This window comes from Eleginops maclovinus, chromosome 16, assembly GCF_036324505.1.
Source record: "Eleginops maclovinus isolate JMC-PN-2008 ecotype Puerto Natales chromosome 16, JC_Emac_rtc_rv5, whole genome shotgun sequence".
NCBI lineage: Eukaryota > Metazoa > Chordata > Actinopteri > Perciformes > Eleginopidae > Eleginops > Eleginops maclovinus.
Window position 1 is genome coordinate 2,475,333 of NC_086364.1, and position 17,692 is coordinate 2,493,024.

Below are 17,692 nucleotides of genomic sequence, written 5' to 3' on the forward strand. Positions count from 1 at the left end.
ACACATGAGTAATATTATCAAATCATTGATATAAAAATATCAACTCTAACCTTTTAATGACACCACACTGGCTGAACCATCTGCTTCAAACCCATCTCAGACACCAGTGATGATCAAACTGGGAAGGGCTCTGATCTCTGGGAAAGGGCCTGGCTTTATGGAAACTGCCAGTAGTGCTCTCTAGTGACTGACATCTTATGTTCCACTTCCTGTTATAATAAAACAGTCCATTACATCCATGTGAACTTCCAAAGTGGTGCACTGACAACAGTGGTGGGAAGTTACTAAGTACATTTACTCAAGAACTGTACTTAATTACAATGTTCAGGTACTTGTACTTTCCACTATATGCTACTTTGTACTTCTACTCCACTAGTTCAGAGGTAACTGTTGTACTTTTACTCCATTACATTTATCTAATACCTTCAGTTACTTTACAGATGTGGATTCATTTGGATTATTTATTTATTTATTTACAATATGTCTTTGCTGTCTTCTGAACACTGGAACTGTCTTATTAGTAATAACATTTCAGGTAAAGTGCAAAATATAAAACTTCTAACAAATGTTTGCTTTTGAGTTAACTTCGACAGTCCTACTCGTCTCCAATCATCCTGTGTCCATATAGTCAGACAAAAAATAATTAATTAAAACTGTTAGGAGTTTTAAGAAAGGAAAACTACTGAAACAAAGCTACACGGACTGTAGTGTCTGAACTTTACTAAGCTTACACCTTCACCTCCAATACAAGATATGATACTATTCACAAACCAATGACAGAACACAGTCCAAGCATACTACAATATAATATAATATAATATAAAATTATTAATATAAAATGTCATACAAGGAACAGACATAACTCTCAGGATTAATGTTTTAATGATGTATAAAATACATTTGACTTTCTTTTCAATACATCTAACAAAGTGGTTTGGATTGCAGGTTGTACGATAGATAGTAATATGAAAATAAGTCAAACACAAAACTGCCCAAAGCATTACAAATGACACGCATGAGCGCAGACATGTGGCTGTATTGTGGGAGATTCCTTTCTTTTTTAAGTGAAAAAGTCTTTTTCTTGGTGTGCATCATGGTGTTTATATTTTCTTGCTAATAAAGAGCAGTACGGTCCTTAAAGGTGTGAATTGGACAAATAAAATAATACAAATCTGAGCAATATCTGAGGCTAGACTCTTGCCCACCACAGTCCCTACCCTCTGGCCTGATGTGCACTCCAACACTATTAATATACTGTATTAAAATGGGGGGGCTGCTCATCCCTGTGGCTGAAATAGTGACCACCAGTGGTGGGATGGGGCAACTGCACAGTTGGGGGTGGGAAGAAAGATTTCTCATGTCTGAGGAGACTGCCAATCAAATGGGCTGGGAACCCCCGACACACACCTGGACCTGGTTCTGATGCCTGTTGAGGGAGCAGTTGTTCCACTGCCAGTTTAAGTCTATTATTAGCTTTTCCAGAACATTCAGCCTCACAACATTGTCTGCATTGGTGAATAATGCTTGCTCAGTTGTCATGGAGATGGCTTAGTTGTTATCATATAGGCTAGGTAAGAATCTGCGCTGACATGATAACACCTGCCTACAAAGGACACTGAGATCACGTGAGGACCATGAGACGCAGTTGAGGGCTCTAGACACAGTGGAAATAGGATTATTATTTTATATCGTTTTTGCAGCTTAATGAAATACTCAAATCTGGTTGGTCAATTTGGACATTCAGCAGCCTGCTCTTTGTAGATGATAGCTATGGACGGTCTTATCAAGGGACTGTGTGCAGTCATATCAATACGCAGACAGAATTTAGATCAATCCAACATCAGCGGGAGTAAAAATAAACACATTCATTTACAATACTTCATCAGAGACACCGTGGAATACTTAAAACAAAGGTAATTGTTATTTTTGCAAATAGCACAAAACTTTGGATTCTTGAAGGCAAACCGTCCCCAGTGAGAGAAAAAAAAAACACAGAAGAGAAAGAAGAAACTGAAAGACAGAGAAATCAGCAGGAGACAGAAAAAGAGCGGAGGAACTAGGTGTAGGCTCTGCAGAGTTTAAGGACTGGTGAGAGGAACAGAAACTGTGTCAGTACCTGTGTACCTGTGTCAGACCTGTATCAGTGCTGCCGTCATTTTCAGTTAAGCTGCGGCCACAGCACTCCCAGCTGTTGCTATGCAGTGGAATGGACTATTTTCTCTTGCAAAATGCTATTTTTTTATATATGTAAAAAAAAAGGATCAACATTCAATATGTTGCGTCAAATCATTGATTAACTTAGTAATATAGCGAAAGGAACCTGACAGAGTGATCAAGATCTGTCACTAAGGACCAGCTTGCACATATCCTTCCCTTGACTGCTGTCCCAGCAGCCCCCAGTCTAATGTTGATACTGATACTGCACCAGGAACAAGTTCATGCTACCACAAATTACACTGTTCTCCACCCGGTTACTCTGCAGGCTGGATGTTTTCACTACTCTGTCTTGTTATAGCAACACCATGGGGAAGAATGAAGGCAGAAAGCCGATAAAGGACAAACCCAGCAGCTGGGAACAGAGCTACAGGAGTTGCTGCTACACTTCCTTCCTCTTTCAATTCTGTGGAGGGGCTCTGGCACCCCCTGTAGGAAGGCTTGGGGTCAGACAGCTCATGGAGTTTAAAGCCTGGCCTTGGGTGAGCATTCATTTAATTTCATGAAATATTACATTGACATGTCCATTTTTTTTAACACTGAAGACACAGATTCGGAACAACTGTTTGTGAGGATGTGATGATGATGTCACCGCTGCACTCCCTCCTGTCTAACACTGATTTCTACAACATGTAAATGTGTGAATTTTGGAGGGAGCAGCAGTTGCTCAGTATGTAGGGGCAGAACCCCCCCCCCCCCTGGGCCTCTGCAGCAGCTGCCCAGCTCCTCACACAGGAGAGGTTGAATGCAGTGTCACTGTGTGTGCGGTCTGCATGTGTGACAAGTAAACACAGGACTGACTTCCTGTTTCTACACCGAACTAACTACACTACTAACCGGCTACTGATCCCTTTACTTCCACTGATTACAAAAAGATTACACTGATTTAGAACTTGCTTTTGACAAAAGTGCAAATGAAACCATTTGGTAAAAAAAGGACGCACCTTAACCCCCCCCCTCTCTGCCAACATGCAGGCATGCGCACACACTCTCTCTCTCTCCTTTGGACAAGCTTTAGAGGGGGGGGGGGGGGGGGCTTTGGTGTCCATAGTAACAGTGCTCAGAGCAAGACACAGGGACAGCCCCCACTATTCTGTTTTCCTGTGTGATGAGCTTGGGGGGGAGGACTCTCCATCTCGTGGAACTTTCTGTGGATGAAGAATAGAAATAGAAAGACAAGAGTGAGTCATTCTCATGGTGTGTCCCTGGTCATGAGTGCGTGTGTGGGTCAGGTCAGAGTCAGAAGAACCTAGGCGTTAAAGCGGTAAGGTCCCGTACTGCAGCATGTCCCAGATCTGCTCCGACAGGCATACGGTTCAGTTATGGTTAAAAGTAGATGTAACCAATATTCTGACATTTCTATGAAATGTCAATAAAAAGGTTAATAATTCCTAATTCAAATGTATTAGAAATGTATGTATGAATTAAATAAAGTCATCAATACCAGTGAATGCCTTCATTTTAGAGTAATGACTTCCTGCTTTCAAGACCTTTTAAGGACACACAGGACCCCTGTACAGACCATCTGCCTTCAATCATAGATGTGGCCGACTGTACCTGATAATTTGTACCAGCTCCAAGAAGCATTCATCCACGTTGTGGCGATTCTTGGCAGAAGCCTCCATGTAGTGGATCCTATTCTCTCTGGCGAATCCCTGAGCATCCTCCCTGGAGATCTGCATACAAAGAACACTCAATCTGACCCACTGTCACCCTCCTCCTCATCCCCATCTCCTCCTCCTGTCACTTTCTGTCCCGGTGAGAGATAAGGCTTTTTTATAAATACAGGAGGATATATGTCTGGGACTTAGTTTGCTTTCCTCAAACACAACATAACTAAATAAAACAGAAGTCTAACAGGTCGTTGTTTTGGAGGCCATACACACGTTTATTCTGTAGTGTGTGTAGATGGCTGTAACATACACCAACAGCTGTTGGATTGGTTCCATACACTGATCAGCCATAACATCATGACCGCTGACAGGTGAAGTAAAGAACAGTGATTATCTCGGGGGAGGGGGGGTTGAGGTAGCAGGTAAACACTTTGTCCTCAAAGTGGATGTGTTGGAAGCAGGAAAAAAGGTCGAGCATAACGATGTGAGCGACTTTGAAAAGGGCCAGATTGTGATGGCTAGACGACGGAGCATCTCCAAAACCTCAGCTCTTGGGGGGGTGGTTTCCCGGTCTGCAGTGGTCAGTGGTCCAAAGAAGGAGAACCGGTGAACCGGCGACAACATGGTGACAGTAACGAAGCGTACACACGGTTCCGTTGCATTGACGCTTGCCGGTTGGAGTTAATGCGACCAACAACTAATCACATTAATCTCCCACCCCGGACACAAAAACTCAGGATTTGATTGGCTGGCGCTTCTGTCGACGCTTGAAAAGTTGAACTTTTCGCAACTTTCACCGCAAGCAATGCATGCAGTGAAGCAACGGAACCACAATGCAGTTCGGCAACGCTTGACGTCACCCCATTCAAAGTGAATGGGAAGGTGCCGTAAGTTTCCCGAGGTAGCAGAACAACCACAGAAATGTTACCTGTGGAAACTTTATCGACCAAAGAGCCCTGCTGATGGAGGGGGGGGGAAAGGTGTAAAGAAAGCGTTTATAAAATGTTCTCTCTATTAAACTACATCAATAAACAACAGTGTTGGTTCCTCTGCCTTCATCAGAGCGCTGGGATCAGGTCACTGAGTCTTATGGCTGTTTTGGGTACAGTAGCCATGTTGCTCATGATGTTTTAGATTGATCTCGTTGATATGAAAACGACAAACAGGACATGTGTTGCAGCGTCTCCATTGAGCAGTTTCCTCCTAAAGCCTCCAACAGTGACTTCAACAAAGGTTTTATTGTCACATGCACAACAGCCACATCTGAAGTCCCAGCTCCTCCTACAGAACCATCCCGCACACTAAGGGGGGCAGTTCTATTTGGGTCATTTTCAGGTAAATAATTAGCTGCATTTCACATTTATTGACATCTTTTCCAGTCATTTCAGTGGGATGTGTCGATGTTTTCAGCCTTTCCCGGTCAAAGCTGTGTCTGAGCCCATCTGCCAGATGTTCTTTAACTCCCTGATACTCCCACACCCTGTGAGATAACTGAGCAGGTTGCAATATACGGCAGTGGGAAGCAGGGATAATGGAGCGCTAAGTGACTCCACTGAGCTGTAGAAGGTACTGACCGCTCTCTGGTGCTCCAGGTCTGCCTTGTTCCCCACCAGTACCATGGGGAAGTCGTCCCGGTCCTTCACCCTCAGGATCTGCGTGTGGAACTTCTGCACCTCGTGGTAGCTGTCAGGGAAGAGTATGGATAAATACGCAATCATAAATGTGCCATATACCGACTGACACAATATTAACCAATCATCTGCTGCCATTACCTGCCCCGGTCATTGAGTGCAAACACCAATAGAAAGCCTTCTCCTGAGCGCATGTATTGCTCCCTCATTGCTCCAAACTCCTCCTGACCAGCTGTATCCAGGACTGACACACACACACACACACACACACGTTACAGTACATATAATTTCAGACCAAGTATACATATGGAGCAGAAAGATAGCGATGATTGGTTAAGAGATGAGAGACGTATATTGGGATGATACACTATCCAATAACTAACTAACTTTGAGCTAGAAAATGCTGTCCCACAATGCCTTGCAGCCACAACATTTACTGTTATACAACATCACGGAAACAACCGATCGTGACGGAGGAATGCAGCTCATGATGCTATGGTGCTTATTAAGCATTTTACAACTTATGTTCATCTGCGGGAAATTGTACTAGCACAGAAAAGAAGAATGGGAGGCAAAATACTCCACTGGAGTGTTTGTGAGCTTTTTAAATTACAAAAAATGATCTGTTATTTTATCAGAAAGGACCAAGAGAAACAGGCAACTATGGGTGCAGGTGTGCTGCATGCTGGGAGAAGTTGTGTTGAGCTGGTTAGTGTTAATTTGAAGTTGGGATTCAATATATAGCGTTACAGAAACCTCCGTTCCCGTACCTCCAGGCACAGGAAGACTCTGCTGAACTCCTCTCCGTCACTCACTAGCATCATTGCACTCATCTGCACTGATTAATGTACTTTATGGACATCTAACTTGCACTATTTTATTCCTATACATACTTTTTCATAATATTTGCACATTCAATGCTCCCTGTACTGCCAGTAATTATAATATACACCTTATATATATATATATATATATATATATATAGCACATTTTGCACTTCTGGTTGGATACTAACTGTATTTCATTGGCTTGTACCTGTACTTTGCACAATGACAATAAAGTTGAATCTAATCTAATCTAAATATCAACTGAACAAAAATCCAAACAGGACTCGAGGATGACCCATGAGGATGTCGGCCATATTTGATATTCACAACACCAGAGTGTCATCACAGGGTGTGCTGCGTGAGAGGTGAGTCATGTCTGAGAGAGCAGGCTGCTCTGCTTCCCTTTAGGTGGTGAGCACAGCAGTTCAGTGAAGCGTCTTCCATCAGAAGACTGGTGTCACAGAGCTGAGCATGTGTTCCTGATAACCCTCTGAAGACCTGTCCCAAACCAGCAGGAAGTGGAACGCCTCAGTAACTGTTACTTCCAGAACCTTCACAGGCTCTTCCAATACTGGTTTACAGTTTTTAAGTCTGTTTACTTATTAAAACATGGTTGCTAAAAAGGACATATGTTCTTGTTTACTTACTAACAAACAACTAATGGAAATGAACTCCATTAAATTCATTCGTAAAGACAAAAATACTCATAATATCAGATCCTTATAAAGAAACAGTCACAACTCATGAAGTTATTATGTTGTTACTTAATCTAAGTAATTGTAAAAGTCTTTGAGGTGTTCTTTTAAAGCAGCTGATGTGATGAGGCAGGAACTGGACCTCAACATGTTCCTGCTGAGCTCTGTCTGTGTGTGTGTGTGTGTGTGTGTGTGTGTGTGTGTGTGTGTGTGTGTGTGTGTGTGTGTGTGTGTGTGTGTGTGTGTGTGTGTGTGTGTATCACGATGTACCCATCCCACCCTGACCACCACCCACAGCACATACTTCTACAACTGTGTACAAATCACAGGCAGATCACCAGTGTTTCTAAATCAAATGAAACCTAAGCTGTTAAAGACGGCGTATAATACTTCTGTTCCGCAGAGAGCGTAACTTTACTTCGAGTAGACAGTAATGTTTGTCAAGGGGGGAAGCAGATTCAGAGGGGTCTTGGAGTGGAGTTCAATCCGCAGTAAACAAGCGATCTGAAGAAAAGTAGCTGTGCAGAGTTATGTACACAGGATGATTCACACACATGGGGGGGGGGGGCAGCCGTGTGAGCCAACACTGAGCCCGGGCCTCATGCACACTGGCCCAAGTGCAAGTCCTAACAAGGGAATTAAAGCTCCAGAGAGCAAACACTGTGTCATATCACATCACAGTGCAACACACCCTCTGCGTTTCAAACAAAGCCGTACACACACTCTGACAAACTTTGAGAAGTATGAGCCTTACTGTCCAGCCGGGTCTCCTTCCCCCCAACAGTGCAGATCTTGGTGTAGGAGTCCTCGATGGTGGGGTCGTAGTCGGACACAAAGTAGGACTGTGGGATACACTCTGTGTTAATAACAAAGTGTCCATGCTGCTTCAACACGCCTGTCTCTGTACAGTCTATGGAGCATGGTCCTAGTTACAGCTACGGTCAAGGTTTACCTAAGTTCTAGTTTGTTCTTGAGTTGATTCTCAGCTTTGTTAGAAAAAGTTGTACAGTTAAGAGTATTTACATTTTCATTTAAATTTACTTGCATTTGCCACACTCACTGGGGAACCAATACAATATGTGGCTAGCAGCACCATGAAGTATATGACATTTGTAATCAATACAAAATAAGCATTTGCGCCTGTGTGTTTGGAATAAAAAAGATCCTTCACTGTTAAAACAGAACACAAAGGGACCATGAGCACACACATTTTAATCCTAGGTGAAAACATTTGGTCCAATAATAAAAGCCAGAAGTGGAGGTGAATGAAGAGCAGAAGGCCTGCCCCTTATCCCCCAGCTCATCCACAGGATCTGGCTCACCACAAAGACAGAATTCCCTTTAACCACTTCAGAACTGGTGTTTTTACTGGTCTTGCCTGTAGCTGGGGAAAAGGTTCCTGCTCTCTTCTGTGTTGTGGTGAGGCGGTACGAGCAGCCAGTCAGAGTCCCACATGAGGGGAAACTGTGATGTGTTTAACAGTCGATGTGAGCCAACCCCTCACAGGGATCCTCTGTGTGAGGATCACTTCCAAAGTTTAATGAAATACTTTAACAACAACTGAGAGATGGCCTATCTATCGTGAGCAAATTTCAAATGACGTTCCTTTCACTGAACAATCCCTTAATTAAATGTATCATGTCAACACATTTCACATAACTGTATTAGGTTAGGTGAAAGCAATAATCCGCAATAATAAATCAAGTTTAAATAAAGAATATCAGGTTCAACTTAACTTTATTGCTTTCAAATAACCTAATACAGTTCTGAGAAATATGTTCATCATTGTTAACGTTTCAGTTTTTTCAGTGTTATGGGATCTAAATTAAAAACAGTGTTGCCAACAAATATTAATATACTTCAAAGTTCAGAAAGTAGTATGTAAAAAGTTATTTTAGTTTTTTAAATGTATGTCCAGTGTTTTAAATGTTGCAGCAGATAAAGTCGGCGTCTATTTAAAGAGTTTGTAACTACAAAAAGTTGCTGAGTGCAGTTAGTGACTTCACCACTGACACAGAGCAGAGCCCGGGGTAGGCCTGACCGGACCGCTGCAGCCTGCATAGAGTATTCAACACCGCACACACGCACTGCAGAGCACAGATGTTACAGATGTTTCATACCTGGATGAACTGGATGGTCAGGGCGCTCTTCCCCACCCCTCCTCCCCCCACCACCACCAGTTTGAATCGTTCTTCTTCTGCACTCATCCTGCCTGTGATCCGGCTCTATTCTGATCAAACGCCTCAACAATCCAAAGTAAAGTCGATCCGCCTCTTCACGGAATGTGAACAGAGGAGAGCGGCATGGACGACTTCAGAGACAAACGGGAACTCCTCTACATGAAGCTCATGCTCTACCAGTCCTAACCACGAAAGTCCCGGAGTCCACCGCCGCTCCGCCGAACTACAGAGACCAAAGTAACCGAGCTTTAGTTTCAGGTTTCGGGCTGAACAGATCCGGGGAGCTGCTTCTTCTTCTTTGCTCGACCTCCAGCTTCTCTTCTGGGGGCGGGACTGCTTCCTCTTTTCATTTTCCTCAAGAAACTTACGCACTTATGCGTGCACGCCCCCCGTCCCCACGCCCCCCCCCCCCCCCCCCCCCCCCCCCCCCCCACACACACACACACTTTAGTCGGCACTTCACGGACTTAAGCTTTCTTCTCATTAGAAGTGAAATCTGATCGGTACAAATTCCACCATCATGTGTCAGTTTCCTTATTTGGTCATGTGGAGTATCCGTGACATCATTTTTCACCGACTGGCCCGCGTATTTAAAAGCAGCACGAGGCCTGAAATATTATACTGTCATTATATTTATCCATAATAATATGACATTGTTTTATTAAACACATGTTGTCTCCTTAGTTTACATCAAACTTTTCAGTCGTGCTTTAGCTGGAACGACCCCGCGTGTTGAACATGAGAAACTCCTTCATGGTCAACTTTGAAAAGGTGGTATTGACTATTTCCTGCTATCTGTAAGCCTCTACAGCCCTGTGTATGGGAATGCTGGAGAAAGCTGCGCCCTGAGGCAGCACATACCTCACCTCCACCTGGACCCCTGCCAGCAGCCGCACCGCCGCTGCTGGCAGGAAGCTACATGTCTGCAGCACGACATCCAAGAAAAACAATCACAGTGATACCGAGGAGTAATGCTGCCATTATTACCAATGTTGTTACTAAGCTTTTAATATATTGTCCTGAAACTTAACTTTGTTTATTATGACTGCTAATAAAATAAGAGCATTAGCGTAATAATGAATTAAAGACTTAATAGAATTACAGACGGCTTTAGTTATGCATAAAAGAAAAAAACAAGAATACTGCCTGAAAATATACAAAACAAATGTGTTTGAATCTGTGAGTATCACAGGAGAACATTTCATTTGAAGCATCAGTTTGCACGTTCTACTTTGAAGCAAATGTGTGTCTCTGTAGTTGGCGTAAAAATGTTGAATTGTTTAATGAACATTTTTAAGTTTAAGAAAATGTATAAAGAAAATGTAATTGGACAATATGAATGACACTTTTGATTGTGTTCTGGTTTTGTGTTTCTGTAGGTATTTGTAAGCAACTGTGACTGACAGAATGTTGCTTTTTTATTTTACTTTTTATATGGTTATTTCATTTTAATGTTGTTTTATTTTAAGATGGGGCAGGTTAAATAAGATGTTCTTCTCCCTGCTCCTTTCTACTATGTACTATACAATTCGTGTTAAGTGTACATGTTCTGTTTTAAAATAACTACGTGGAATATCATGTGGAATAAACAAATAAAATAATAATTGTATTGGTACCCATGAATACAACCCTTAAACAACAGGTTTGGTAAAACACTTTCATTCTTAAAGGAAATATAATACAAAAGAATTCAATTCAAAAACAAACAAACTTACATCACTGTTGAACTTTGTCCCCCATAGAACAATAAGACCTGACTAACCATACACTGCTGCAGCACTAAACGTTTAGTGTAAGTCTGCGTACAGTCCGTTTCTTTCATTTAGGAACATGTAGTCTATGCACAATATCAGCAAAAACAATTAATGATTTTCCAGATCCAAAACCTCTGTAGTGTTAGTTGAAACCGTGCATTAGTGATTCCTATCGCCTACTATAGAGCGCAGAGAAGTCCCGCCCTTCTACTTCGGACCCATGGGACCTTATTTGTAGGCAATGGCGAGAGACATTTTTTTCTGATCCTGTTTGAATTGTGCCATGAATTAGGCTACACATATGATGTTTGTCAATTTAAAAGATAATTTTGCAAGTCAAGAAAAAAAAAAGTTTGTCTGTGAACACTTATTTTTGTGTGAAAACGCTCAATGAACTACATTTCTGATCTCACACATTACACGTCACCAAAACCAAAAGCGAAAGAACGAGCGAGACCCAACGTGGTACAAAGCACACAAGCATCGTGTTAAAGTTATCTTTATGTCTCTTATATTTAGTGGAGGAAAACATTATGACATCAATTATGACATCATTTACGCGACTCTTGGATTTTGTAGTATTTCTAGTATCGTATTTTTATTGTCTTAAACAGGGGCAGTTCTACATGAAATTGTAAGTGCTAGCTCGTACCGCCCCCCACGAAATGCCGCCTCGGGCGGCTGCCCGCTTCGCCCATGCCCAAAACCGCTACTGGTCTTATATTTCAACAGTTTTACAACAAACTGTGAGTTTCTCGACTTGGAAATGATTGTTAAGATTGACAAACATCATATGTGTAATTCATGGCACAAGTCAAACGGGATCAAAAAATAATTTCTCTCTCGCCTTGGCTACAATACATATTTTTTCCGAAATAAGGGCCCTGTTTGGCCCCTTGTGTTCTGCAGTTGGTATCGGTTCTTGACAACCTTCTGCAGAATTACAAATGTGTTACTGAGCACATGGAGGATGTGTCTGTAGATTGCACCGTATCAAAGTCAGCACACAGTCTGCCTCTCTACTCCTGCTCAATATATGTGCCTTTCCTCACATGACAGGTGTTCTATGTTACACATTAAAAGGAGATATCCAGCAGTCAGAGAGGACTGGGGTCATCTTATAATCAGAGGTAGAATTTGATTTCTTATTCTTGTTTTAAGATGTCATTACTTTTGCATTTCTGGTGTCATGACACGGATGAGACCTAAAATCTAAATTGGGAAGTGCCGCTCTGAACCGCACTGATCAGAAGGAGATAGGATGGGTTGGAAACATCATGTTTATTCATCATCAGTCAGCACATCTCACCCAGTGTGTCTTTTCAATAAATGAATCTAACAAAAGTCATGCTAAGCTGAATATTTGTTTAGATGTTTATTATTAGTATAGTAGAGTCCTTATTCTCAGTTCTGAAATAAATAAATAAATAAATAGGAGACTCTCTCAGATCTCCTGCATGTGGTTTGCTGACAAACATGCTGACATAAACAGAAACAACACCCCCCCCCCCCCCCCCCCCCCCTCAGCACCTGTAGGGCAGCGCAGGCTGTCCCATCTTTACAGGGGGGAAAAACAGCCCCCCCAGCAGGAGCCTCTCCCCCCATACCAGCAGCTTGTTGAGGGTGAGGCTGAAGGGGGACAGCAGACCCTGCTCCTTCATCTCTTCTGTGCTGCACTTTGTGGGGGGGTTGACTCTGCTCCCTGTGCCTGGGGGGATGTGTGGTACCCGCCTCACTGCTATAGACAGTTTTGGATGTGGAGCTGCACTTTGCCTGCTGGCTGCAACCTGCTGGGGTGCCCAAAGGGGTCAGGAGGAGGGTGAGGCTTTTGCGTTTCTCTAATAGAGAAGCAGAGGCTGCTGGGAGTTGTAGTGTTGTGTGCTTTTCTGCAGGTGTGACTGGCTCACAGGGGCTAACAGCTGGACCGTCACCTGGCATGTGGACTTGCTGCTGAGTTTGATTAAGAGTCAAATGAAAAGTGTCAGGTCTCCCTGACAGCTGTGAGTGGGAGGGCCTTTGCTGGGGTTCGTCTCTCTGGGGCCCCTGCTCCTCTGCTGCGTCGCCGTCAGCCAGCTGATTCATGATCTGGCTGTCAGTGGTGGATGGCAGATGACTGTCCGGCTGCTGCTGGCTCAGAGTGCGCTGGAAGTGCTGCAGCTGACCCAGGAAGTTGAAGTTTGGGGAAATGGAGGGCCGGCGCTCTTTCACATACCTGATAAAGAAACAGGAAGTGGTTAGGGCCTCTGATAATCAGGATATTCAACATTGATCCACGGTTGGTTAGACATCAGTGTTAATATAAAGAGCGCAGCAGTAAATGCATGCTCTTCAGAGGAACTCAACGTGCTCATGGACCACAGGGGAGGGTTTGGAGCCCACAGGTACTTTACTTTTTGTCGGGCTTTGAACTGAAAACATGAGCCTAGAAACAAGTATTGGCAGGCAACTGAACACTGAAAAATAAAATATTAGCAATAAAATATTCTATTTGAATTATTTGCATATTGATATGTGTTTCTAGTTCTACACATCTGTCTTCATGGAACTCTTCTCAGTGTCGGAGAAAACAGAGAGAAACGTTCTGTTCAGGAGCCGTGGGGACAAGTGGGAAGCACTGGCAATTTCCAAAAGTGGTGGAGACATGTCCCCAGTATAAATGACGCCTATGCTGGTGGGTAGTATGAATGACAGATCAGAGCAAACTGCAGCGTGTAGTACCTGTAGGCCTGATCCAGGTCCATCCCCAGGCTGTACATGATGTAGGCCACAGCCAGAGCGGGGGAGCGGGAGATTCCCGCCGCACAGTGGACCAACACCGAGGCTCCGGAGGACATCGCTGCCTCTGAGCACAGATAAAGACAAGCATCATATATCATGTCCAGCAGCATGATCAGTGTCTGGACGTACTGACAGTATACGGAGGGAAAGTAGGAAGAATATCTGACAATGATGCTGTGGGATTGGTGAGCGTCCTCACCGATGAAGTGCAGAGCCTGAGGGATCCAGGGCAGCAGGTCGTCCCACAGCGAGTCATCGATGGGGACACGGAGACATCGGGAGCGAGGCAGGAAGGACAGCTCAGGACTGCACCGGCTCACACTCACTACATAGGAGATCCCCAGAGAGGCCAGCCGCTCCTACACACACACACACACACACACACACAGCGTTATTTTGGATATCTTCTGAGCAGTACGCTCAGTGTTGGCAGCATTGGCGTCGCCACAATATAATTTGGGGGGGACATGTCCCCCTCACCTTTAAAAAAAGTCATTTGAACCCCCCCACATTTGCCATAAAAAATATTAGTGCATGACTGCATTTTAGTCCAGCGTTCTTTCTATTGCTTCACAATCAAATCCGTTCCACTTTATCATAGGGGGAATACGCATATCAATAGAAATCCGTGTTTTCCTGGTTTCCTACACGCAGCCGCATCACGCACGCAACAAGCCTATGTTGAGAGTCGGATCAACGACAGACAGACTTCAGGAACCGTCAGTCAAAATTTCCAGCTCTTTTATCGATTGTTGCGTCGTTAGCAGCTAGAACTAGCACCAGGTTTCCGACTGTTCCTGTCTGTCGTTGATCCAACTCTCAACATAGGCTTGTTGCGTGCGTGATGCGGCTGCGTTTAGGTCCTAAACAGTCAACCAAAATGTCCAGCTTTTGCTTGCTTTTTTCCTATGTACACATTTTATGTTTCCTCATAACTTGTATGAGATGTTTTTGTTGCATGACATTGATGTAGGGCTATATGTTGCCTCAAAGTTACCTCATTCTTTTCTAATTCACTCTGTTTTTTTAAATCCTCATCTTTTGCTCTCATTAAATAGAGAATAAAGTGTCAAAAAAGTTGTCAGTGTCAGTCCTCTGTGTATTACACCAGAACATAATAGTAGTCAGTAATTGCAGACCATGCCAGCTCCAAGGAAAAACTATGAAAGATGGAGATAATTTTCAATCTAAAAACATGGTAAAATGCACCAGAATGCAGGAAATTGCATCTACTTCTTTCAACATTTTCTGGGGGAGGACCCCCACACCCCCCGCTAAAATGGTTCCCCCTCACACTCAAAATGCTGCTGACGCCCTTGGTTGGTAGTGTTCCACAATAGTGAAGAGAGAATATTACTTCCTGCTTCTTGCATCACGGGGGAATACTATACTTTATGTGTACTACTTAGAATGCAGTATTTATTTGATTCAAACACAGACTGGATTTAAACGAGTATTTTTTAAGAGATGAATGGGTACTTGTACACGCATGTAAACACACTTCCAGCAGCAGTCCACTCACCTGCGTCACGTCGCTCTGTGCTCCCAGGTAGAGCCGCGGCAGGATGACTGACATGGGGGGGTGCTCCGCCTCCTTCTCCCGGTACAAAACCATATCTGGAGCACAACAAACACTGCATGTCATGCCTGCAGGCTTTTTTCTTTTATCACATAAGACAAAGTTGTCTCCGCAATGCACGAAATGTCTGAACACAGCAACTGCAGCGTTCCAAATAGCTCTCTGACAGCAGGAAAACAAAACAGTTTTTTTTATCTCACACAAAACATCGATGTTACTAAATACATATTACTCACTGTAAGTGTTGCTGGATAAATTCCTGTAGAATCCCAGAGCAGCTCTCAGTCTGCAGACTGTCCTCTATCCTCACTCTGCGCTCACTAACTGACTTCCAAACGATGAGCTCATCCTCTCTCCAACAATAGATCTTGAGTGGGTGATGTCATCTTCGGCCAATCAGCGCCCTGCCACATTCCACACGCGCAGCAGCATCTCTGCTGTATCAGCGGCGCGCGCCTCAACAGCAGAGATGGAGGAAAAGCCATGACTGCTGTCAGCCTTTATACGCTGCGAGAGTAAAGCACCACAAACTATACACATGCATAGGTTATTCAATGACGGCATTTCATATGGTTTTAACTCCAATATTGTCACATGCCAGCACACAGTGATTGGAAGTATCTAAGTACATTTACTCAGGTACAATTTCGAGGTATTACTTTATACTTCTAGCCTACTATAATTCAGAGGTAAATGGTGTACTTTTACTCCACCACATGTATTTAATACCTTTAGTTACTTTACAGATCTGGATTAATGATAGTAAATATAACCAACCCTTAAATCAGACTTTAGTTCACCTGGAGTAAATTCAGCAGCTACCCTGCAGTATACAAAGCCATTCAAACTAGCTGCACCTTTACCAGCTCTGAGAACACTTTAATGATCAATAATTATAAAACATATCAGAGATATTATTCTGAAATGGACCAATCAAACAATGACTACTTTTACTGTCGCTGCTTTAAGTACATTTAGATGAGAGTACTTTCTACTTTCACTGGAGGAACATTTAGAATACTTTTACTGTAACAGAGTATTACTACACTCTGGTAGCTACTTCTACTTTTACTCAAGTACAAGTTCTGAATACTTCTATTTTTACTCAAGTACAAGACCTGAGTACTTCTACTTTTACTCAAGAACAAGATCAGAGTACTTCTCCCACCTCTGCTCACTACAACACACTACACTATGATCAACTGCAGTGTACCCATTTAATCTTTGAGTATTTGTACCCCCTAGTTTAAACACCGAGGTCGAGATCGGAGCATGCTGGTATTTCGCAGCAGTGTGTCGTCTCTCTCCTGTTATATCTCTGCTGCACGGTCCTTTTTTTTTTGAAAACCCCCCAGCAGACTCCCCACTACAATACGGCTCCGCTTTGTTCTTGACCGGGTGTGGTTTGTGCTAGCTAACAGCTGACAGCTAACATAATCGCGCGAGCTGCTCTGTAGTCCACATCCCTGCATACAGACTTGGGGGGCTATCAGCTATCTCGCCCAAGTTCCTAACCTGTACTAATGTTAGAAATAATCAATATATTGAAACGGAACATTAAAAGATAATTCACTGTTTCTGGACGGATCGTATTTGTCCAATTCCGGTAGTATTACCGGATGTTGTTTTTAGCCTCAGATAGCATATAGCTTATATTGTATTGTATATGAGTAGAGGGGGAAGGACGCGTGGAGTTACATACTAAACACACCGCCTCTACCTCTCACTCATTGATGCTGCAATAATACTATTGCGTGTTTAATAACTGATAAACTTCAGAAGGATTGCATAATAGAATATCGTAGGTGAGAGCTTCAGGACTTTGCTGACAAGATGACGACGGTGACATCATAAGAGGACCCGCCCCCGACGACGTCAGCCTATAGAAGAGTCCGGAGAACCCCATGAGACAAGCGGCCGACAGGAACCAGCCCCTACTACCAACCAAGGACAGCACGAGACCGGAGCTCGTCTTATTTTGAAGTTGTTTATTTTATGACCGGAAAGGGATGGTTCTACAAAACATGTTTGTATTGTGAAATCGAGCTCTCTCTGTTCCGGACCGCCAGACAGTAACTACTGATGAGCTCCACTCAGTCAGTGGCCTGTGGACGCGTGTACCGGGCTATTGAGCCACAGCTGAGAAACTTTTGTAAAACCTACTGCTGCATCCTTTTATTAAATACTCCTTTTAAAACTTATAAGAGGAGCTTCACTTCGTTTCTTTTGAATGAACTCATGGGCTTTGAATAAATGAACATTTCCTACACTAACCCGAGAGGAAAGCCTCCACTGTGACGGACTGCCTCACATGAGGAAGTTATTTCTCACGGGACTGTTTGTATGACATTTACAAAATGTCAGTGAACCTGTCAGTTTGACAGACAGCTTTAGTGACTTGTGGCTGTGAGTTCAGTGAGA

General features: G+C 43.3%; 2 protein-coding genes across 2 annotated transcripts; both read right to left on the bottom strand.

The window, feature by feature from the left end:
• Positions 1–865: 865 nt before the first annotated feature.
• On the bottom strand, positions 866–9,507 carry rras (RAS related). The gene is made up of 6 exons (XM_063904037.1): positions 9,101–9,507; positions 7,735–7,822; positions 5,600–5,702; positions 5,402–5,510; positions 3,772–3,890; positions 866–3,362 (listed from the first exon to the last, which is right to left on the bottom strand). Exons 1-6 carry the CDS (start codon positions 9,185–9,187, stop codon positions 3,275–3,277), a joined length of 594 nt encoding a protein of 197 aa, XP_063760107.1. The 5' UTR covers positions 9,188–9,507; the 3' UTR covers positions 866–3,274.
• A 2,929-nt stretch (positions 9,508–12,436) lies between these two features.
• Positions 12,437–17,107, bottom strand: si:ch211-195b15.8 (dual specificity protein phosphatase 16). Its single transcript, XM_063903301.1, is given in 6 exon segments — positions 12,437–12,594; positions 12,596–13,126; positions 13,633–13,756; positions 13,892–14,051; positions 15,215–15,309; positions 15,508–17,107. Coding segments are annotated over 5 exon segments (1,065 nt in total). The 5' UTR covers positions 15,308–15,309; positions 15,508–17,107; the 3' UTR covers position 12,437.
• Between the last annotated feature and the right edge of the window lie 585 nt (positions 17,108–17,692).